The 23,829-nt window shown below is 42.0% G+C and overlaps 1 protein-coding gene across 1 annotated transcript; it reads right to left on the bottom strand.

Annotated features, from left to right (window-relative positions):
* Window positions 1–1,074: 1,074 nt before the first annotated feature.
* On the bottom strand, window positions 1,075–21,331 carry MATN1 (matrilin 1). The gene is made up of 7 exons (XM_034413751.3): window positions 20,803–21,331; window positions 16,400–16,746; window positions 8,879–9,101; window positions 7,808–7,933; window positions 5,838–6,245; window positions 4,281–4,433; window positions 1,075–1,250 (listed from the first exon to the last, which is right to left on the bottom strand). The coding sequence occupies exons 1-7, from the start codon at window positions 20,888–20,890 to the stop codon at window positions 1,075–1,077; spliced, it is 1,521 nt and encodes a 506-aa protein (XP_034269642.3). The 5' UTR covers window positions 20,891–21,331.
* Between the last annotated feature and the right edge of the window lie 2,498 nt (window positions 21,332–23,829).

Below are 23,829 nucleotides of genomic sequence, written 5' to 3'. Positions count from 1 at the left end.
GTACAAAGAACACAAATAAGTAAAAAAAACAAACCCCAAACAAAATTGTTGGCTACAGATATGAATCAACCTCAGCAATTTTAAGATGTGCGGACTTCAACTCCCAGAATTCATCAGACAGCAAGGGAGTTGAAGTCCGCACATCTTAAAAAGTTGCTCAGGTTGGGAAACATCGTTCTAAGCAAAATAGAACTATCAGCTCTCCAGAAAAGGTCTTGGTCAGTTGTATCCCCATCACCACCAAGTTTCTGCTGCTGATCCTAGATATTTTAAATATCCCTGAATATAATCCATGGATTATATTGGATGAACATTCAATTTCTGCTTAAAGTCACATTCTTTTAAGAATGATTCATTCAAGGTTCTAATAGCTGCCAAGAATAGAAGTCACTTAAGCAAAAAATGGAAAGAGGTGAGTACAGCATCTTTCTCCTTTCTGACTTCCCCATTCTCCAGTATCATTTTTCACCACACCACACCACCCCTGTATATCTACCTGTATCTATCTATCTATCTATCTATCTATCTATCTATCTATCTATCTATCTATCTATCTATCATCTACCTATCCATCAATATCTAAATCTGTTTCTCTCTCTGTGTGTCTCATCTATCTTATCTCTCTCTCTCTTTGTCTGTCTGTCTCTTTCTTTCTATCTATCTATATCCATCCATCCATCTTTATCTATCTATCTGTATCTATCTATCTACCTATCTATCTATCTATCTATCTATCTATCTATCTATCTATCTATCTATCTATCCATCCATATCTCCATCCATCCATCCATCTATAGATCTATCTATTTATCTATCTACCTATCTATCTGTCTGTCTGTCTGTCTGTCTGTCTGTCTATCTATCTGTCTATCTATCTATCATCTATCGCTACATCACAGCAGGAGATATGAGGAATATTCTATGCATTGTGGGTAGAGAGCTAGTTTTGAAATAAGATCAGTAGCTACATAAAATAATCCTAAACAACACATGCAGCAATCACTCATTTTTCATTGCTTAGGAAGAACCATAAATATCCTCCTCTTCAAATCTCAAGCACAGCGGACAAGTGCATCACCTGGTGTAAATCAGGTTTCTGCTTTCCATGATCACTTCAAGCCCAAAAGATGCCCTAATGCAGCCTATTCCAAGTGGCTGCCAAAGGATATGTTTTCGTGTCAATGCCTTTATGAGATTGTCTACTTTCCTCTGGAATTTGACAACAGCTTCACATTCACATGGATCTTCCTCTGAAGAGACAAGACAAAACGGTTCAGTAAATAAAATATCGGAAGAAGGTCTTGAGTATTATGAAATGATGGAAGCTTATAAAACATATTTTGTCTAATCCACAGACAGGCAACCTGTGATTGTAGATTGCAAACATTTTCAGAGCACTCTATTTTCGGTCCTGAGATTGCAACGTTGCATCATTGAAATTCAGCAATAACTAATTCTCAGCAGCACCATTTGTGTGTTTTATTTCTTCAAAAGTCAAGTGCAATACGACCAAGAAGCCTATTCAAACCAATTTTCTTTCAAAGAGCCCCAAATTGTACTGCTGAAATTCTGTCATTTGAAAACTGAATTTCTGAAGAACAATTTTGGATCATTTGGAAGAAATGTTGATGTGTGTGTGTTTAAGAATGGAAAGAGAAACAATTTGACTTCCAGAGATTTCTCGTACTGACTTCTACCCCTAACTCCTTTTTAAAACAATGAAAAGTATGAAGGGCTACGGGTGACATGATAGCAGTGATAGCAATATTTGAGGGGTTGCCACAAAGAGTAGTGGGTCAACCTATTCTCCAAAACACCTGAAAGCAGGACAAGAAGCAATGGATGGAAACTAATCAAGGAGAAATCCTACTAAGGAGAGATTTCCTGACAGTTAGGACAATTAATCAGTGGAACAACTTGCCTCCAGAAGTTGTAGGTGCTCCATCACTAGAAGCTTTTAAAAGAGACTGGACAGCCATTTGTCTGAAATGGTATAGGATCTCCTGCTTGAGCGGGGGGGAGGGTGGACTAGATGACCTTCAAAGTCCCTTCCAACTCTGTCACTCTGATAGTTTGTTAATAGTTCACAACTCCTTTCTTTGACACATTGATTCATCTGGTATCTTTACCGGTGGATCTGCAATGGGTTGAGAAAGCCAATTGCAGCCCTCACTTTTGGAAATGTTTTTGCCATGTTCGAGTCCCTACTTAGATAAAAACCCCAAAACATTATTTCGCAGAAAGAGACTGATTGTAAGCATTGGGTATATTCTAACTCAAGATGCATGAACAGGCTAAAATGCTTGCTGCGAAAATGAATTGAGCTCTTTGAGCATTCAACTGATTGGCTGGACCATCCTCAAGGAGGTTAATGGAGCATTTCAAATAATAGCTTTCAAGTAACTCTTGAAGGGATTGATTCTTTCTACCATCTGTTCAGGGTCAGACTGAAGCACTTTGAAATGTGAGACACAACAAGGGATGTGAGACTCTCCACCAACATCACTTTCATGGAGAAGTTCACCGGTTGAGCAATTTAATCTTACTTCAACATTGATCATGACAATGTTCTCTGCCTTCCTTGAGGGGAAACAGGTTTGAAAAATAATAGACAAGACTGTATGACATGAGTTGCTATGTCCTCTAACAGGTTGTCTTCCCTTTGCTGGAAATCAGTGCTTAATTTTACATAATGGTAAAGCCAGTTTTGTGTCTGCTTGACAGTCATCAGCTTTAAGAAACTCACCTTGATGGAAGAATGGGATGATAAGCAGCGAAGACTGCTTCCTCAAATAGAGATAAAGCTGGTGGTGGGATTCAAATAAATTAACAACCGGTTCTCTGTCCTAATGATGGGGTGGGTGGGTGGGCGTGGCCATGGTGGGCATGGCCAGGGGGTGTGACAGGCAGCAGTTGGCCTCCTGCACTCCCCTGGGAGCAAAAATAGACTGTGGGGGGCACCTCACCCTCGCATTCCATTTGGGGCCTGGTAGGCCTCCCTCCATCCGCCTGGGAGCAAAAACGGGCCACAGGGGATGCCCCCCCCACACCCTGTTTTGGGCCTAGTAGGCCTCCCTGCAGCCTCTTGGGAGCAAAAACAGGCTATGGAGGGCCCGTTTTCCACCTCCCTGGGCTCCATGCGCCCCCTGCATTTACCTGGGATCCAAAATGGGCCACGTGAGGACTCCTGGGAGGGGCAGGGTGGGGTGGGGTCATCCGGTCACTGGAACTACCAGTTCACCGAACCAGACATAAAATTAACATCTGTTTCATGTGACTCAGTCCGAACCGGCTGAATCCCCCCTCTGGATAAAGCCTCTGGGTTTCTAACTCCTTCCCCCCAATTGTTGATAGAGTAAAGGCATTGGCAGCAGTTCTCCCATGCAGGCACCATGAGAGATTGTACACATATGTTACTCAGTGGGATATGGTGCTACTAGTCCATTGAGGGTTATATAATTGTGGAACCAGCACGAAGCCTCTGCTCTGAAGGTCTTAATCCCCAAAGAGTGAGGGTGATAACAATACAATAAACATAATGTGAACCACTTTGAAATGGGTATCCCACAATGAAGGCCTACCTGTCAGGCCAAGAAGCCATCTTTTGCCTTGGGCCTCCAAGCCTGCCACATTTACTACTGTGGGAAATTGGGACGGGGGATTGTATGGAGCATGGGTGATATATAGCCATAATAAAATTCCTTTGTCAGGGAATCAAATACATCTTGCCCTGCACCTGGAGGGTTGGAACTGGGAGGCATCTCCAGTTGGGATGGTGCTTTGATGGGACCATGTGATGGATATGTGGGTGCTGGGCAGGGATTTGAAGTTTTCTTTGGGTGGGGAAAACCTGGAAACTTTCAAATTTGGGTTTTCCCAGATGTGCCAATATGACATCTTTAATAAAATGGAACTTTGAGGAACTTCAAGCCTCGGAGTCTTCTTTTGTTGGGGGGGTTACTTGGAAGCCTGATATTATCATTAAGAAACACTCTTTGGGATCCGTAGCTGGGGCAGAACAGCTGTGCCTTAGAAACTGTTTTTTTATCCCAAGCAGAGGATAAAAAACCAGCAAACTAATGTGCTGAAACTGACCAGACTAAGGACGCTAGCCAGATGAATACCTGGCAGGCAGATTTTTTTTCCCCTATTTTCCTCCCCAAAAACTAAGCTGCGTCTTACACTCCAGTGCGTCTTAAATTCCGAAAAATACAGTAAGTGGAATCTGCAACTAGTCACAAGTATCGCACTATTAATATCCTATGCACAACTTCACCTACCAACACATATTTTAGTCTGCAGCTTCTTTCCAATTTGATTGATGGTTCGGAAATCAGCTGTGTAGAAGTAGTGCTCTGCCACCGGTTCAGAGGCAATTGCCTTGAGTTCATCTTCAATGGCATTGCCCACCCCAATCGCAAACATCTTGTACCCTGAAACAAACAAGATCTAATCATTTGCGTCTTGCCCTGTTCATGAAAGCACAATAAAAGCATTATTGATCAAAAGGCATTGCGCCGGTGTGTATGTAAAGATTGTTTTTTTATTTTAAAAAAAGAAAAGCCTGGAAAACATGGAGGCATTATAAATGAAAAGCTTTCATCTGGTCTGTTCCTCTCCAGGGGCCATCACCTTATCTTCTGACAATGATGTTCAGGTATTGCATCAGGCAAATGACTTTGTTATGTCTCTCCTGGCTTTGTCAAGTTCACATCTAGCTTTGTAAACATTATGAAATCATAGTTGCATGAGTTGGATGCAACAGGAAAGAGAGGGTTGATCAACCCCAGAAGAGAAAAAGGGAATGTACTACTGTAGAAATATAATCCTCATTGATATAATAAAGGTAAAGGTTCCCCTTGCACATATGTGTTAGTCGTTCCCAACTCCAGGAGGCAGTGCTCATCTCCGTTTCAAAGCCGAAGAGCCAGTGCTATCCGAAGACGTCTCCGTGGTCATGTGGCCAGCATAACTAAGCACCAAAGGCGCACAGAACGCTGTTACCTTCCCACCAAAGGTGGTCCCTATTTTTCTACTTGCATTTTTTACGTGCCTTCGAACTGCTAGGTTGGCAGAAGCTGGGACAAGTAACGGGAGCTCACCCCATTATGCAGCATTAGGGATTCGAACAGCTGAACTGTCGAACTTCTAATCGAGAAGCTCAGTGTCTTAGCCACTGAGCCACCCTGTCCCCCTATTGATATAATACAATGGACCAATAAAGGAGAATATTTGTAGCTCAGGGTTGAAATGAGGGGTTCTTGGTGCTCTCTGAGCTTGGTTGTTTCCTTGCAAACGTTTCATTACCCAAGCTAGGGAACTTCATCAGTGTCACAAACAACCAAGCTCAGAGAGCACCAAGGACCCCCTCATAGCACAATGTTATCGATTTATGAGATTCAGTAGTCAACTTAACTGAGCCAGTGGTGGGATTCAAATAATTTAACAACAGGTCGTCTGCCCTAGTGACCAGCTGGGTAGGTGTGGCTCGGTGGTCATATGACCGTGTGGGCATGCCCAACTCAACGTCACTCACGGCGATGGGTGCTTCGCCTTAGCTATTACAATGTAATAAAGGTTAACCAGAGAGGCAGTTTCTGTAAGCAGGGCAATAAAAATTAGGCTAGAAACATTACCAGAATGTTTCCTTCCTGCCTTCCTTACAGGATTAGCCCTGTAAAGTGGGAAAAAAACAAAATAAGATTTCTTCCAACAACCGATTCTCCGAACTGCTTAGAAAGTTAACAACCGGTTCTCCCAAATAAGTGCGAACTGGCTAAATCTCACCACTGAACTGAGCTCTCATCAAACTGCTGTCCTAATTTCCAAATGCTTACCTAGTTCTTTAGCTTTCTTGGCTGCATCATTGATGTAATCTTGGGAACGTCCATCAGTAAATACAATGGCCACCTTGGGGACACCAGGCCTTGCTCCACTAGAGATGGCGAAGGAATTGTCTACGAGGTATTTCAAAGCCTGGCCAGTCATGGTGCCCTTTTCCATATATGTCATCTTTCTCACTGCTGTTTTGATATCCTTCTTGTTCTTGTATTGCCCCAGGGGGAACTCCTGCTTGACTGAACTAGAGTACTGGACCAGGCCCACCTGAGTGGTTTTATCTGACACCTCCAGAGAATCCACAATCTGGTTAATGAATCTCTTCACCAACTCGAAGTTCTCGGGCCTCACGCTCTTCGACCCGTCTATCAGAAAGATGAGATCTGTGGCAGCTCCTCCATTGCAAACTGTAGGAAAGTGGAAAAGCAGAAAACGGGAAGAAAGCCATTACTGGGGGGGGGGAGAGAGAATCACTTCTTCCATTTAGATAGCAACACTTCTTTAAAAACTGATTTTAATAAGCATTTTGAGCCAGATCAGTGTGCTTAGAGTGGTGTGTCCTCACTACAAGAAGTAAAATAAGTAAAAGAGCCTTGGTAGTACAGTGGTCTAAAGCACCCTGTTATTAAGACCAGCTGCCTGCAATTACTGCAGGTTCGAATCTCGCCAGGCTCAAGGTTGACTCAGCCTTCCATCCTTTCTAAGGTAGGTAAATTGAGGACCCAGTTGTGGGGGCAATAAGCTGACTTTGTATAAATATACAAAAGGATGAAGGCTATTGCTGAGCACATTGTAAGCCGCCCTGAGTCTCCGGAGAAGGGCGGCATATAAATCAAATTTAAAAAAATAAATTAAAATTACAATTAAAAAAAAATAAGTCGTTATGTTTAAGCACTATAATTTCTGCTTCGCCTCACTATTTTCAAGAACGGGTTATTCTACTATACACCATAGTCAGTGGTGGGTTGCCCCGGTTCGGACCGATTCTATAGAACCGGTAGTAAAACCAGTGGGAGGCTCCGCCCACTGACCCTGATGTCATTAGAAGCAATCTGCACATGCACAGAAGCAAGGAGCATGCGCGAGTGAATCGAGCACGTGCGCGTGATCCCGTTGCGAACCGGTAGTAAAGGTAAGTAGAACCCACCCCTGACCATAGAATACAGTAATAAACTACTGAACTATACACTAGACCAGTGGCTCCCAACCTTCTGGACACCAGGGACTGGTTCCATGGAGAGATGTTTTTCTGGGGACCACAGGGGGCATAGTTTCATGTACTGCCTGCGGATGGGTCTTTGCTTATTTGTGAGACACGGTGGCGCAGTGGTTAGAGTGCAGAACTGCAGGCTGCTTCTGCTGATCACCGGCTGCCTGCAATTTGGCAGTTCAAATCTCATCAGCCTCAAGGTTGACTCAGCCTTCTCTCCTTCCGAGGTGGGTAAAATGAGGACCCAGGTTGTTGGGAGCAATAGGCTGACTCTGTAAACAGTTTAGAGAGGGCTGTAAGCAGTGGTGGGTTGCCCCCGGTTCAGACCGATTCGCAAGAACCGGTAGTAAAACTGGTGGGAGGCCCCGCCCACTGCCCCGGATGTCATCATTGGCGATCTGTGCATGTGATCCCGTTGTGAACCAGTAGTAAATGTAAGTAGAACCCACCCCTGCTGTAAAGCACTGTAAAGTGGTATATAAGTCTAAGTGCTATTGTGCGAACCAATTTCTGGCATGCCATGGACCAGTGACAGTTCACGGACTGGGGTTGGGGACCCCTCCACTAGACAAGAGGAAGTCAGAAGCTAAGATTCATGTCTGAAAGCATTTTTCTTTGTTCTCTTTGGCTGTTTTACAGAATGGTAGTTTATCCTCAAAAGAATGAGGTATTTCACACATTGTGAATTGGGCACGCCTTTCCATGACTTCGAATCAACTTTGGTTCCCTATACAAAGTTTTGAATTATGATCTATTTACCACTGCAGGTCTTCCCATCATTGTTAAGAGTGAAACCCACTTCACAAGCACAGGCGTACGAGGCTCCTGTACTGACACAAATCTGCTGGCAATCATGGTCTCCGGTGGCACACAAATCTGACACAACTGTAAAGTAATAAAATAATAAACACAGTAAACAAGCAGGTTTGACTTTAGCTTGCAGTATCATTCTTCTTTTTCAGTTTAACGTTTTTATTGAGCTATAAGATAAAATAAGACACAAAATACAAAAGTAAATAGGAAAACGGTGGGGAGGAAGAGGGGGAAGAGAAGTGAGGAAGGATAAGAAAAAAAGAAAAAGAAACATTGACTTCTGACTCTCTGTTGCAGTAAAATATGGCATTAACTTCAAATCACAACTTTTTGTTTTTTCATAATAATATGAACAAGCCATTTCTATCTATCAATCTAATCGGTAAAACCCAAAATCAAAGTTTCATTCTTTTCCACTTCAAGCACAAAGCTGAGAAGAGGTCTCCATGTGGAAACAAAAGCACTTATATTCTTTTCTTTTAGCAAAATGTTTTGACTCCAGTATCATTTGTCTTGAGTAGATCACCTAGAAGACAGGTGTCAAACTTGTGGCGTCACTTTGCCATCACATGATGTATCACAACCTTTTTCCCTTTGTGGAGCTGGGGTGGGTGTGGCCTACGCATGATGCATCCAGCCCACGATCTACCAGTTTGACACCCCTGAGTGCTAGAAACTTTAGCAATTCCAATCTCCAGGAATCAACATCTGACCTTATAAACCATCTGAATGTTCTTTTCTTCATAAGCCTTTTAACCAGGATCACTACTTAACAGCCCAGGAGCCATATGCATCCTTAGAAACTCCTGAACAAAGAAGGTGCATCAGCCACCAAGCCACGTCCACTAAGCCATGCCATGCCCACCAAGCCACACCCACAGAACCAGTAGTAAAAAATTTTGAAACCAACCACTGAATCAGATGCTTATTTTTAACAATGAAATACACAGGAAGATCTTGTAGTTGGGAAAGGACCATTTCTCATAGGTGTTTCCTTCAGGAAAATTTCAGACTTACCGCAGAAAGCTTCCTGAAACTTTCTGCTTAGCTTCTCAATGACACTATAACTTTCAACATAATCCACATGGTCATCCAAGGGCTGGCTGGCTATCTGTCGCAACGTGTGCATGTCGACGCGGCCCACACCAATGGCAAAGATTTCGATCCCAAGAGCTCTTGCCCTTGCTGATACGTCTTTCACCCCATCCTGGGGGTGACCGTCGGTCACTACGATAGCCACCTGGGAATGAGAAAATGAAGGCTTCATTGATTTTCTTTTTTCCAACTGGGCCCAGCAACAGTTGGGATGGATGATGATGTTTATCTTCCTCTGATAGTGTTTATCATACCAAGTGAGATTAATAACTCATGTTCAGCTAGCTCAACCACAAATAGAAACAAAGGATCCTATTCCCTAGATATTGTAGTAATCTCTTGCTCCTTTATTAAAAGGCTCTTTGGCGCAAGGAAGGGTCCCCAGAGTACATCATAAAAAGAGAAAGTGTATCTGGGCCTTAAAAGTGATGAGCAATAATACAAAGCAGTGCTGCATGATTGCCAGGAGGGAGAACCATATATTTGAATGGAAAGAAAGAAAGAAAGAAAGAAAGAAAGAAAGAAAGAAAGAAAGAAAGAAAGAAAGAAAGAAAAAGAAGGAAGGAAGGAAGGAAGGAAGGAAGGAAAAAAAGAAAGAGAGAGAAAAAGAAAAAGAAAGAAAGAAAGAAAGAAAGAAAGAAAGAAAGAAAGAAAGAAAGAAAGAAAGAAAGAAAGAAAGAAAGAAAGATGGAAGTGTAACAGAGTAGTTCTTTGACTCTTATTTTTTCTCTCTCTCTAAAAGACTCATAATTGAATTTTTCTGGTCAGAATCAGGTACAATTATTCCTCATCTTAAAATTACTCTCTGTCTGTTCTCTCCAGTTCTTTAAACATTTTCATTTTCAGCTGGATAAATTTCATCTAGATATCTGAATCCCCAAATGAAGGACTGTTTCCTAATATTTCACAGCAAAAAAACAACAAAAACAAATTATCCTCTCATATAGATACAAATGCCTGCAAAAAGTGAGGGATTAAGATGCTGGCTGTAAAACTCCAGCCCTGTTTAATGTGATTCATAAAAAGGAGTAGAGCATCAATCATGCTGTTGACCCACCCTCGACAGATGTCCCCTTATATAAACATTTGTCATGTGACTCTAAAAGGCCATAGGCAGACCTGATACCCCCCCATTCAGCTTACTCTATGCCTCTTCTCCGAATTTTCAAGTATCTTCTCTTCATAGGGTTGCAACCTGTTGAACCCTCATTATGTTCAGAGTTAAATGCAGCTACATCTGTTCAAATTGCTGGACATCCACCTGGCTAAGTTAGGTGAATAAAAGGTGAAGCATTGTAATCATTAAATCAACTGAAGAACAACAAGAGGGGGAGAAAGAGATCTGAAAGGGGAGAGATCCAAATTTCTTCTATTGCGTGCAAGTGCTTAGCTAGACTAGGCTAGGCTAGGCTAGGCTAGGCCAGGCCAGAATAGAATAGAATAGAATAGAATAGAATAGAATAGAATAGAATAGAATAGAATAGAATAGAATAGAATAGAATAGAAGAGTTGGAAGGGACCTTGGAGGTCTTCTAGTCCAACCCCCTGCTTAGGCTGGAAACCCTACACCACTTCAGACAAATGGTTATCCAACATCTTCTTTAAAACTTCCAGTGTTAGAGAATTCACAACTTCTGGAGGCAAGTTGTTCCACTGATTAATTGTTCTAATTGTCAGGAAATTTTTCCTTAGTTCTAAGTTGCTTCTCTCCTTGATTAGTTTCCACTCATTGCTTCTTGTCCTGCCCCCAAGGTGCTTTGCAGAATAGCTTGACTCCAGAGGTGGTATTCACTTACCTTCCCTACTGGTTGACAAATGTGACCAACTCTGTGTATGCGCACTCCCTTCCATACATGTACACAGCCTCAAAAACATGCCTAAAAAGCACGTCCTAGAACCAGGTCAGGTGGGTGGAGCCACCCATAATTTCCGCTACCAGTTTGGGCGATCCGGACAGAACCAGCTAAATACCACCTCTGCTTGACTCCCTCTTCTTTGTGGTAGCCCCTGAGATATTGGAACACCGCTATTATGTCTCCCCTAGTCCTCCTTTTCATTAAATTAGACATACCCAGTTCCTGCAACCATTCTTCATATGTTTTAGCCTCCGGTCCCCTAATCATTTTTATTGCTCTTCTCTGCACTCTTTCTGGCCTGCCCCATTCAGTTTCATGGTATCATTTGCTTTGAAGATACTTTCACTGCTTCTGCTGTAGAAGTGTCAGATCATACAATGCACCTGATTCATAGGCTCAGTTACATCCAGGGCTTTTCTCGAGAGCTCAGTGGCAAAAATGCAAGAGCAGCAGCATGAACGATTTTGAAAGTAGGGCACTGGCCAGCGTATTTTTGAATCACATTCAGCTGCTGAAGAAATGAGGCTAGCAAGGAATATCACTTGCAAAGGACATGGATCTCATTGTTAGCCCTTCAGGGTAATCTGGACAAGAAGCATAACCAGGAATACTAACTCTATTGCAAGGTTATATTAACAGAATCTCGCAAGACTGAAAACATTACTAATAAAGGGGAATATTTGTAGCTCAGGGTTGAAGTGTGGAGTCCTTGGTGCTCTCTGAGCTTGCTTGTTTTCTTGCAGGCATTTCATTATCCTAACAAGCAGGGGTGAAATTTGACCAGTTTGGACCGGTTCGGGCGAACCAGTAGGGACGATTTGAATCGGTTCGCCGAACCAGTAAAAACCACCCCTGGTTGGCCCCTCCCATGCCCACCCGGTCGCCCAGTCACTGCTCACCCCTTCCAGCCGCTCAACCTCCTGATCTCCCCTCCTTCCGTCGGGACTTGAAGACTTGGCTTTTACTACTAATTAATTATTTGGATTAAATTATGATTTTATTGTACTTGTTTCTTAACTTGTGCTCGCCGCCCTGAGTCCTTCGGGAGAATGGCGGCATATAAATACATGTAATAAATAAATAAATAAATAAACCCATTCAACATTAAATGCTGCACCAGAGAAAATCCGAACTTTTCTCCCTCCATTCACAGCATAACTGCTGCAGCCTTTGACCTGGATGCTTCGACGCCCAGGAGAGAGTGGGCCAGGCAGGGACCATAAAGGGAGCAGCAACACCACTGTGAATGGAGGGAGAAAAGTTTGAATCTGCTGCAGCATTCTCTATGAGCCCTTCTGGTGCTCATACGCACATTTCTTCCTACCGGGTTCTGTGGGCGTGGTTTGGTGGGGGGTGTCATGTGACTGAGTGGGCGTGGCTGTGAGTGACATTGAGTTGGCCACACCCACTCAGTCACAGGACCCACCACTACCACAGAACTGGTAGGGAAAAAAATTGAATGTCACCACTGCCAACTAGGTAACATCTTCAGTGCTGTTTGCTGTTAGTTTACATTCTGGTGTCTTGCCTGTCTGTGGGTGGGTGGGATCGGTTCTTTGGTTGGGCTGTTTAAGCAAGGCTCTTTGGCAGTTTCTTGATTGGGATATTGCTTATTTGATTGCTGGTCTGAAGTCAACCTTGTAGTTAATCTATGCTGATCTCAGCGCTGATTACTGGTGGAGAGGTGCTGGAGTCTTTTTTTCTCTTTGGGGCTGGTTGATTATCTCTTTTGCATAGTCTATAGATGTTGTTAATAGCTATGTGTCTATGGATTTGTCAGAGTGCCAAGCTTCTAGAAACATTTCTACTGAACGTTAACTGAAAACATTTCTCCCTTGTTTCAAAGGTGCTTTTTTCAAAAGGCAACTGGACTATGTTGTTGTTTTTTTTCTGGAGGAAGAAATGTTTTCTCTTTGAAGGAGATGTTTGCTTCTCATCTAAGAAGCTAATGAAGGTCAGAACTGATGAAGCTTCTTGAATAAGAAGTGATATGTCTTCTACTTTAGAAGACATTTCTTCCTAAAAAAAATAACAACATAGCCCAATTGCCTTTTGAAAAAGCACCTTTGACCTGGATTAGGGGTGGGTTCTACCTACCTTTACTACCAATTTGCATCACGCCTGCATGTGCATGCTTTTCTGCGCATTCGCAGATCACCTATGATAACATCCGGATCAGTGGGCGGAGCCTCCCGCTGGTTTTACTACCGGTTCTTGCGAACCGGTCCGAACCAGGGGCAACCCACCACTGACCTGGATGTTTGAGAATCTCCCTAGACATTTCTCTCCTTCTTTCCTTTTACTTTCTGGAAACTGGGGAGGGTCCTTTCTGAAATGCATCCCACACCTGTTCTCCTTCTGTAGGCTGAGAAATCTTTTACATACCCTCCGAGGTTCTTCCTCCCGTTAGCCAAGGTCCTTCCCACATACCATTACATTAATTCTTTCTGTCTAATGTTATCTTTTAAAGCCCACCCAGACTCCTTTTAAGTTCATTGTGCATTGGTGTCAATAAGTTGAGTTTCTTGAAATAAATAAAGAAATTGAGAAATAAAAGGTCCACATAAAACTGGGTCTTAACTGGATTGGTATGCAAATACCATTTAGACATTTGATGTGTTCCAAATGGTGTAACATGCCAATCTCAGCAATAGGTGGAGCTGTAAAATCTCTTATACCTCCCTCTTGCTTTAAGAAATCAAGACTGTGTGGTATATTTGCAACCTCGTAGCTTCACTAACAAACCTTTTGTGCCTTCAACGATTCATTTATATAGTCCAAGAAGTGTTGCAGAGAAAGAAATCTCCCTAGGAAGCACCTTCCACTGGTGTGAATAAGCAGGAGATCAAAGAAGCGTGAACAGATTTCTTGGTCATGTCATATGTTGAGAAAAACAAATGAAAATTCCTAACCATCTTTTTTTTTTTTAATAAAAAAAAATGTAAGAAGATTCTGAATCAGCCTAACCTGGACTGCCAAAGCAGACGATCAGATTTTGAGTTTCATTCTAAACAGACCAGAATTTCTGAACCTTGATCCCAAATGAAAAGAATGACTTCATTAGGAATTAGAGATTTAAACACTAGAACCTAAATAAACTGTGATTATCCAAGCAGAAGAAAAGAGAGTGTCCCAGATAAATAAATATTTAGTCTTGATCCCCACACATAGAATGAAGACAGATGGGACCTGCGATAATCAGCTTCCATCTTTAGGCATTCCTAGTCAAACACTATAAAAAGACTTCACACATACAACTTTATGTACAAACGTTTCTTACAAGTGTTGAATGAACATCTGTAGTCATGAATCAGAGCGTGACATCCAGTTCCCCATGTACATTGACTTGACATGAATCAATATTTGGAAACAGAAAGCGTAGATCATGTTGCACAAACACCGTTCTTATATGAGGAAGAAGAGAATAAGCAGAATTGCTCTTTTCAGCTTGTGAAAGAAATTGAACCTTGGTTTGGTTTAAAAACAATGAGAGGCTAGCTAAATTGTGGTCTACCATTTCTGTACTTAAGACCAAAGGACTTCATGATCCATAAAGTTCTTTTAATGAAGTTGAAAAGGCCTCCCGTTTGAGGTAACTTTTTTCCCTGCACCAGAAATAGTCATAACAACAAAAACAATATCAATAACAGGTACCTTTGTGAAAATGTTAAGGACTTGAAAGGAACCTTTAATTTATAGTATTTCAAGCTCTTTCCCACAAGAGAGATTTTTTTCTCTCATTGACCTATGGCTCTCCCCAAAGAATACCTGCATATATATTTTTAGTATATATTTAGCTTCTAGCCCACCTGCGAGTGAAATTCAAGGTGGTGAAGTCAACTACATTTAGCTAATTTTACATCCTTCCAAGAATAAAATGCTCATAGAAAAGGGCATTTATGCCTAAAAAAACCCTAAATGCTCCGAAGGGCTCCTCACTTTCATCCAACTTTGTTCTTCAAAGAACCACATTTTTATAGCCTATTTTAACAAGTAGAGCATCATGGCTTGATAAATTTGTTGATCCCATTCAGGGGTGGGTTCTAAATTTTTTTACTACCGGTTCTGTGGGCGTGGCTTATTTTGTGGACGTGGTTTGATGGTCATGTGACAATTCTTTAGGATTTAGCAGAGGTACTGGTCTACTGGGCTTTTAACTGTTTGCAGAGCTATACTGGTCTACTCATTTGTTTTTGGAGGCACCGGTCTACCACCACCACACTGCCTTTTAACATTGATCAGCTGTAGCCCCACGGCAAGAGTTCAAACAGTTTTTTTCCTTCTAGCTGATCAGCTGGGACTCGGGAGGCAGCGAATAGATTGGGGGTGAGGCCAAATAAAAGATAAGAATAATGCGGGGGGAAGCGGGGGGCGGGGGGTAGAACCGGTTCGGTGACGTCATATTGTCACCGCTACCGGCTCGGCAGAACTGGGCCAAACCAGGAGGAACCCACCACTGATCCCATCCCACAAAGCTGAGATGTACCAATTCTCCAAACTGTAGGCTTTATGGCTTTGTGACTAGTTCTACGAGGTCAGGGAATCTGAAGTGGTGCCTCACAAAACAACCAAGACAAGCGGGAAGGAACTTATGGAAGAAGGTAATCTTTGTTCCTCCTGAAGGACTTTGTGAGGAAACATTTCATCAAAAGGTTGTTACCCTGAGTTGTGACTAAGCGTCAGTTAGGTAACTGAGAAGCAGGAGAGCAGTTGGGGAAAGAGAAGGATGTTATGAAATTAAACATGACAAATAAAAAGGATGAAAGCATTTGTTCAAGAATAAACGTGTATTCCTCTTGGGTGTTAGTGATCAACTGCAGGTCTGCAGGCCTCAAATGACCTTCCGGGGCTTGTTAGATATGGTGTACATAAAGCTGGGAACTCTACCCATTTCTCTGCGTAAGCAGGGGGTTGGACTAGAAGACCTCCAAGGTCCCTTCCAACTCTGTTGTTCTATTCTGTTCCTAGTAGCTAATAACAGTGGGAAAGCAAATATCTCATTAACTTGCTGAGAGGAGGTGAGGCCCCTAGGATGGGAGAAACCACAGTTAGTTGCCGTGAGACATGTCAGGAGCATTAAGTTAACACACTTTCCATTTGCCCTGCAGTTAAATGGTTCAAATCTTATATGACAACATGAGATATTATTATGATTCTTTGCGCAGTCAGTCAGATGTTGAAACTGGATTTGGCCTTTTTGTTCGCCTATTGAGTCCTTCCCAAGGACCTGGGATAGGCAGAAGTGGATATTTAATGGTGTTCCAGAAATCGTCACAGGATGTAAACTCTTCTGAGTGAAGCTGCCTTTTGCAATTGACTGATGGTGGATTTGTCGATGCCAATGGTGTTCAAGTGGTGCTATTAGAACTATTAGATTTCCAACAATTATGTCAAATCTCATTAGACTTTTTTTAAAAAAAAAAATCATCTAAGCAGCCATAAAATGCACCTACCGAACTCTGAGGACCACCAGTGCTCCTGAAAACACAGGTTGCAAACAAAAGAGACGGGGAGAACTAAGTTCATGGAATGATTGCCACAAAACAAAGCAAGAAGAAAATAAAATAAAGCTTCTTGACAATCTCACCTTGTTGATCTCTGGGGATCTCACTCTGGCTCCTTCCCCTTCACTGAATGCTCTGTTGATGGCAAATTGTATAGCCAGGCCTGTCATGGTCCCAGTGGAGAGAGGCTCAATTTTGCGAACCGCTTGTAACAGGCTGGTCTTTGTTTGATGCGTTCTTAGGGACAGTTCATTCTTGACAGCACTGGCATAGTTGATGACTCCAACCCGTGTTGTATTAGGACCTACATCAAGGGCCTCAATGACCTGAGACACAAAAATCTTGACTTTGTCAAATTCATTGGGGCGCACACTTCGGGAGCTGTCCACAATGAACACCAGATCTGTAGGCCTTGTCCTGCACTGGGCACCTATTTGAGAGAAGGGAACAGCTTTTTCTTTTCAAAAATTAGAAATGTGACAACTCAGAAATAGGTCCCACTGAATTCATTTGGATTTCCTCTCAACTAGATGGAGATAGAATTCCAACCTTATGATCATTTCAAAGGTGCTTTTTCCAAAAGGCAACTAGACTTCCTTGGGTTTTATTTTTCCTTTGAAAATGTTTTGCTTCTCAACCAAGAAGTTTCTTCACTCCTTCAGAAACACTTTCAAAGGGAAAAACAAAACAAGAATGGCCATTTGCCTTTTGGAAAAGCACCTTTAGGACAACCATGACCTGGATGATTGAGAATTTCCATAGACATTCATCCTCATGATTTTTTCCAATATGAAAACGACACAATTTCTTCCAATGATTGCTCCTTCTATGCTACAATCTTATGACTTCTAGTGTAGACGATTCCATATGTTGCATTTTCCCCTGTGAAGTTAGTACTGGAATTTTCTTGGAGAGACAAATCCCAGCACTTGTTTCTCCTCCTCGTTCCTCATCAGTCTCTATTGCTGACGTCGGTCAATTGTGGGAAATTCAGACACTGGAATAATTTAAAATGTGGCATGAGAACTCGGAGCTGTTCAGAGGTGGGTGTCACACACTGTAACAACTGGTTCGCCCAGCACCGTAAATGTAAGTGCGCGCCATCCACACATGCGTGCAGCATCACAAAACACGGCAATTCTCTCGCATGTGCCATCCGTGCATGTGTGCTGTGTCAATAAACATGTCAATTCACTCGCACGTTCCTTCTGTGCATGCGTGCGGCATCAAATACACAGCAATATAGGACGGGATTGTGCCCGGGCAAGTGGGTGGGGCCACCCACAGGTCGCAACTACCGGTTCGCCTGAACCAGTTCGAACCGTCAACGGCCCACCACTGGAGCTGTTGTCAGAACAGGAAGTGGTTTTATCCCAAACTATCCAAGATTCTCACCATACCCTAAATAGGGAAGATATATATATAAACCCTCAACCAGACTTAATTCCCCCTTCCCATTTTTTTACTGCTGGTCTATTGGCATCAGACTTATAGTATGTCAGATGACGCCAATAACTATGTGTTTTTCTTTAGGACTATATTACCTCCAAAACAACAAAACCACTGGGGTATATATTTCAATCCTCTTTGACTATTCAGTGTTTAACACACTCACTAATGTTACACATAAATCTTTGACCAAGTCTGAGAGTGGGTTGAAGGTTTTTTTGGCTTAACTGGGAGCATTTCACTCTAATAGGACTTGAAATGTTAAATGAGATTACTTTTCTGGGATTTACATTAACGATGGAAGCTCTGCCTTTGTTCTGATTTGCCTTCAGGTCTGATCTGCAGCCATTATAATAAAACCAAAAGGAAATTAATGGCATCGTTTTTGTCCTAACATTGGTGGCTTGCAGAGAAAAAGAAAAAAACAAGATTGTATTTTTGCCTCTTTCACACCATTCTCCAAAAATTCCAGAAATCTACACCCAGCAGCCTGAACAGTCAATGATGGGCCAGTGGGTGGGGGCTATTTTGGCCCAGTGATTGCTTATTTATCTATCTATCTATCCAGTGGTGGGATTCAAATAATTTAACAACCGGTTCTCTGCCCTAATGATTTCTTCCAGCAACCAGTTCACCAAACTGCTCAGAAAGTTAACAACTGGTTCTCCCGGAGGGGTGCGAACTGGCTGAATCCCACCACTGTATCTATCTATCAAATTTATAGAGCCACCCACTTCACAAGGAATGAGCCTTTACAAAAACCATACAGCAAAAAGATGTATAAAAATTAATATCTCAAATGCAGTTCTATTACATAAATCATACACACACATTGTATATACAGTATGCATGTGTGTGTGTGTGTGTGTGTGTGTGTGTGTGTGTGTGTGTGTGTGTATCAAGAGAGAAATTATATTAAATCCTCTTGCAAACCAGAGGAAATGTTGAAATATTGGACAAATCCATCATGTCTTTACATTGCAGTAAAATATGTTTACTACCCATCACACGTATTTGCTCCATTCTGTGATTCCCTAGAGATTGTAAGCAAATACAGTAACTGCCTGAAATCTTCTGCCAAAGCAGTGTTGGTAGAATAGCTAACTTCAAGGTCAAAAGAAAATTTGATCTTAAGAAGCAAGAAAAGTGTGAGAGTCAAAGTAATTCCATTACGTCTTCTGAAAAACCGTCTCCCTTTGCTTTTCCTCCAACTGTCACTGAACTGACTGCTGTTTTCGGTTCAGCAAGACAAAATAAAAACTATAATTTTAACCGTCAGTGTCTGAATTTTGCCTTGTTTCTTCTTTTTTTTCTGTCTCTGTTTCTTGTGGATCCAGAATTTGAGATTGCAAGCTCAAGAGCTGGAAAATATTCAGGGCTGTAACTGATGGATACAATAAGCCTGAAAACATGCCAGAAAGAGGGTCGAGAGAGAAATAACGGCTGTGCCTAATAGCCATTGATAGATCTTTTAGATTATGACTTTCTTCTGCATTGGTAGAAAAGAAAACTAAAAAATGCATCAGTATGTAAATAAATACTTTTATGCATTGTTTGCATATACACTGAGGCTTATCACTTTCTTGTTTGCATGTACACTGAGAGCTTATGCACCAGTGATAAATTCCTTGTATATCTAATCACACTCGGCCAATAAGGAATTCTAGTCTAGTCCATCCCATCCCATCCCATCCCATTATTTCTATTCTATTCTATTCTATTCTATTCTATTCTATTCTAGTCTATTCTATTCTATTCTATTCCATTCCATTCCATTCCATTCCATCCCATCCCATCCCATCCTATTAGTTACATTCTATTCCATTCCATCCATCCTATCCCAACCCATCCCATTAATTCTATTCTGTTCTGTTCTGTTCTGTTCTGTTCTGTTCTGTTCCGTTCCGTTCCGTTCCATTCCATTCCGTTCCATCCCGTCTCATCCCATCCCAACCCAACCCAACCCAACCCATACCATTAGTTCTGTTCTGTTCTGTTCTGTTCTGTTCTGTTCCGTTCCGTTCTGTTCCATTCTGTTCCATCCCATCCCATCCCATCCCAATGCATCCCGTCCCGTCCCGTCCTGTCCCATCCCATCCCATCCCATCCCATCCCATCCCATTCTATTCTATTCTATTCTATTCTATTCTCTTGGATCTGACCTATTCTCTTTGGATCAGCTACCCTCCAAAAAGAATCTCTCCATCCTATTTGCACTAAAAGCTTCCTATTACAAGGAGTTCCACAGATTAAATAATAACATAGCTTTCTATCCTCCTGGCTACTTCTTTCTTACTCCATTGATAAATCTTTTCATTATATCTCCTTCGGTGCAATCTTTGAAAGTAGATTTTAATTGACAAGACAGGCAGGTACCCCCTACTCACAGAAGCAAGAAATCAGCTGAGAAGGCTAAATAGGACATTGGAAGCTTGGGCAGAATCCTAGAAAACCCATTTCACTGAGCTCCACCATAGCATTATTGATTCTCTCCCAGTTCTCCTATGAGAATCTCAGGCTGCAACTTGCTCTCCAGAAGCAGAGTAAAGTTGCAATCCCCCCAGCCAGAAAAGGCTCCGGGATCAAATGTCAAATCCCTGGGATTCGTGAAATTATTTCTTTCAAAAGGATGCTCTGCAGCCAAGTTATTGGAGACTGGGAAGAGTGTAGTGCATGTTTAATTTCTACATATCCTACCTGGGCACCCAGTTCCTTTCTTGGACTCAAAGAACTGATTGAGGACAGAAGCTCTCAGACTGGGATTATAAAGCTGGCATTCACAATAATGTTGCAGCACTAAGGCAAAGTTGATCTTGATGCTAGGTTAGTGGTGAAGGTGAGGAATTCAATATTAAGACCGAAGCATCAGCTGGGAAGAAAACTTTATAGTGTGATTGGATAAGGGAAAGGATCCATCGTATAAATATTTAAGCCACAAATATTCAGACGGCTGCCTCTTTCTGGGTTGCCTTTCTGCATGGCTGCTCTAACCTGGCAAACGTTTTGCAAAAGCTAACCAAGACATTCTATGACTCACCTCTCAGCTGAGGACGGACCCCATCCACAGAACCCTGGTTCTGGAAAAGAAGCAGGAGCAAGACTAGGGAGGCAGAAACGAGCGTCATGATGGCTGCTAGGATGGAAAGCGAAGTGGGATTGTCTCGGTGGTGGCTTTGAGGTATTAATTTAAGGGGCCTTTCCCCAGGAAGGCAGGGGGCCAACCTCTAAGACGCAGGAATGATGGGGAGCGGGAGGGAGGAGATGGAAAAAGGATGTGTGGAAGGATGGCAATTGACAAGGAGAGGTCCCAAGGCCTTTCCCAGTACCTGAAATCGCCACAACGGCTTCATTGCTAAGCTAGGAAGTGGGAGGTTATAAAAGAGACCAGCGACAGGATCGGAATGCAGGGAATTTGAGCCCTGAACAGTGAAGGCAGTCAACTAAGGCTGAAGAAAAGAGTTTATCTGCCAATCACCAACTTTAATCTGGCCCAGGGTCGGCCACAGTAAGTAAACTGCTTCTACTGTCTTGGACCAATGGCCTTTTCTAAGTTCTGGAACACTGAGGACCATAAATAACGACATAAGCACATGGAACATTTCTCAAAAAAGGTATTAGGAAATAGTAACGCTCTTATTCATTTTTGTTAATATGCCTGGTGGTTGGGGTTTTTTTTTCATTTGTTTGTTTTTAGCATTGATTTGAAAGGTAAGAGAACTAAAAGTCATAGAGGAGATATACAACAACAACAACAATTTATTATTACAGTCTTAGACCAGAGACCAGAACAAATAAAAGCACTCAGTGTGTGTGTGTGTGTATGTGTATGCTAGTCATTCCTGACTCTAGAGGGCGGTGCTCATCTCCATTTCAAAGCCGAAGAGCCAGCGCTGTCCGAAGACGTCTCCGTGGTTATGTGGCCGGCATGACTCAACACCAAAGGTGCATGGAATGCTGTTACCTTCCCACCAAAGATGGTCCCTATTTTTCTACTTGCATTTTTTACATGCTTTCGAACGGCTAGGTTGGCAGAAGCCGGGACAAGAAACGGGAGCTCACCCTATTACATAGCACTAGGGATTCGAACCACTGAACTGCCAACCTTCTGATCGACAAGCTCAGTGTTTTAACCACTGAGCCACCACTCAGTGGCTAAGTATAAATTCTAGTATAAAATAATAAATAACTAAAATCTATAATAAAATCCAGTGTCAATTATACATGGTCTAACTATACGATAGTTGCAATCCCTAAACTGTGTGGCCCCTTGTAGGTTCAACGCTAAAAGGGAAAGGACTAAGCAGTGCAAAAGGTTTGCCACAATTGTTATATAACATCGCTATGGTGGAGAAGACACGTGTTTGCAACGAATCTCACAGGAGGAGATATAAAACTGAAAATTCAAAAAATGAAAATGAATTTTACATTTTAAAGCAGTCCTCAATCAGAACATTCCTCCCGATGGTTAGTGAAGAAATACAGCAATAGAAAGTGAGAAAGAAAAATGCATTGGCTAGAGAAGTGCCTTTTTATTCCATAATAATATCAGCAAAATTTTCCTTTGTTGATGACTTTCTGAGGTGAATCAGCATAGGGTGAGCAGCTGAAGTAAATACTTGCCAATAATTCAGATGATTTAGAAAAGTTTTGTGCATGTGCACTTTTTGGAGAAAAAACAATTACCTGAGTAGAATTATGGTCATAGCAAATTTAATGTTTCAAACCAAGTTAATTCATTTAACCTAGGTTGATCCTTTTTACTGCTAATATCAAACTTTTTACAGTTTAGGATATGACACCCTTCACAAATACTATGTGTGGAAATATGTAAAATATATAACCCAAGAAGTAGTTCTGTGTGAGGAGGCCACAATTTTTCTCACAGACATCTACACACATACACACCATGTATGTTAAATGCAGGCTGGGGTCCACAGGATTTTTTCAGGGATAAGACAAGTGGTGGTATTCAGCAGGTTCTATCCGGTTCAGGCAAACCGGTAGCAGTGGCTGCGGGAGACTCCGCCCACCCGCCCTGACATTATCACATCCCATTTTTGACACTCTGTGCATGCGTGGAAGGATCTGTGTGTGCGTGCGTGCCCACATTTGCAAACCAGTAGCGAAGGTAAGTGAATACCACCCCTGGATAAGACTCTCTGTTGGTGTTAACACTAGCACTGTGCTGAAAAGGTCCTATTGGACAAGTTGTCACCGAATACCTTTTGGGGGGATTGAATAGAGATGTGAAAAGCCACATTTCTCACATTTCTCTACTTGCCAACTTGAAATTGTGTGGATGTCGACAATCCAGCATGGAGAATTCTGGAAGTTGATATTCACACACCTTAAAGTTGTGAAGCTTGAAAAGCATTTGTCCCTATCCTTGAGAAAAGGCTGAAGACTCTTCAATTTCCCTGTAAATTTTAGCAAAATCATCTAACTTTCTATCTTTGCCCGCTGACTTGCCCCCCGCCCCTCCACATCCCAAAAAACTCCAGCCCTTATCTAACATTCATGGATATATCTAATGCACACATCTCTACGCTTTATAAGGAAACATATATTTGAACTACCTCTAGAATAAAATACACATTTTATTCTAATTCATTTAAAACGGCCCTCATTCCTTGGTAAATATTACACAGCCACATTATTAGGGAACAGAGTGGATTTTAAACAGCCAAGTGGTGGAGCGGCAGACTAAAGCACTGTTATTAACATCAGCTGCCTGCAATTACTGCAAGTTCAAATCTCACCAGGCTCAAGGTTGACTCAGCCTTCCATCCTTTCTAAGGTAGGTAAAATGAGGACCCAGATTGTGGGGGCAATAAGCTGACTTTGTATAAAATACACAAAAGTATGAAGGCTATTGCTTAATGCATTGTAAGCCGCCCTGAGTCTCCGGAGAAGGGCAGCATATAAATCAAATTAAAAAAAAAAAAACTCTCTCCCAAACTGTATTTTTTTTTTCATGCATTGGCCTTTACACAAAGCTCTTTTGGTATAGACAAGTCCATATAGTCATGAAAGGGATTCATTCACAGCCTTCAGTAAATGAACT

Source organism: Pantherophis guttatus, chromosome 10 (assembly GCF_059756535.1).
Source record: "Pantherophis guttatus breed Tessera chromosome 10, ASM5975653v1, whole genome shotgun sequence".
Taxonomy (NCBI): domain Eukaryota; kingdom Metazoa; phylum Chordata; class Lepidosauria; order Squamata; family Colubridae; genus Pantherophis; species Pantherophis guttatus.
Note: the sequence above shows the minus strand (reverse complement) of the source record. Positions and strands in the feature narration are given on the sequence as shown.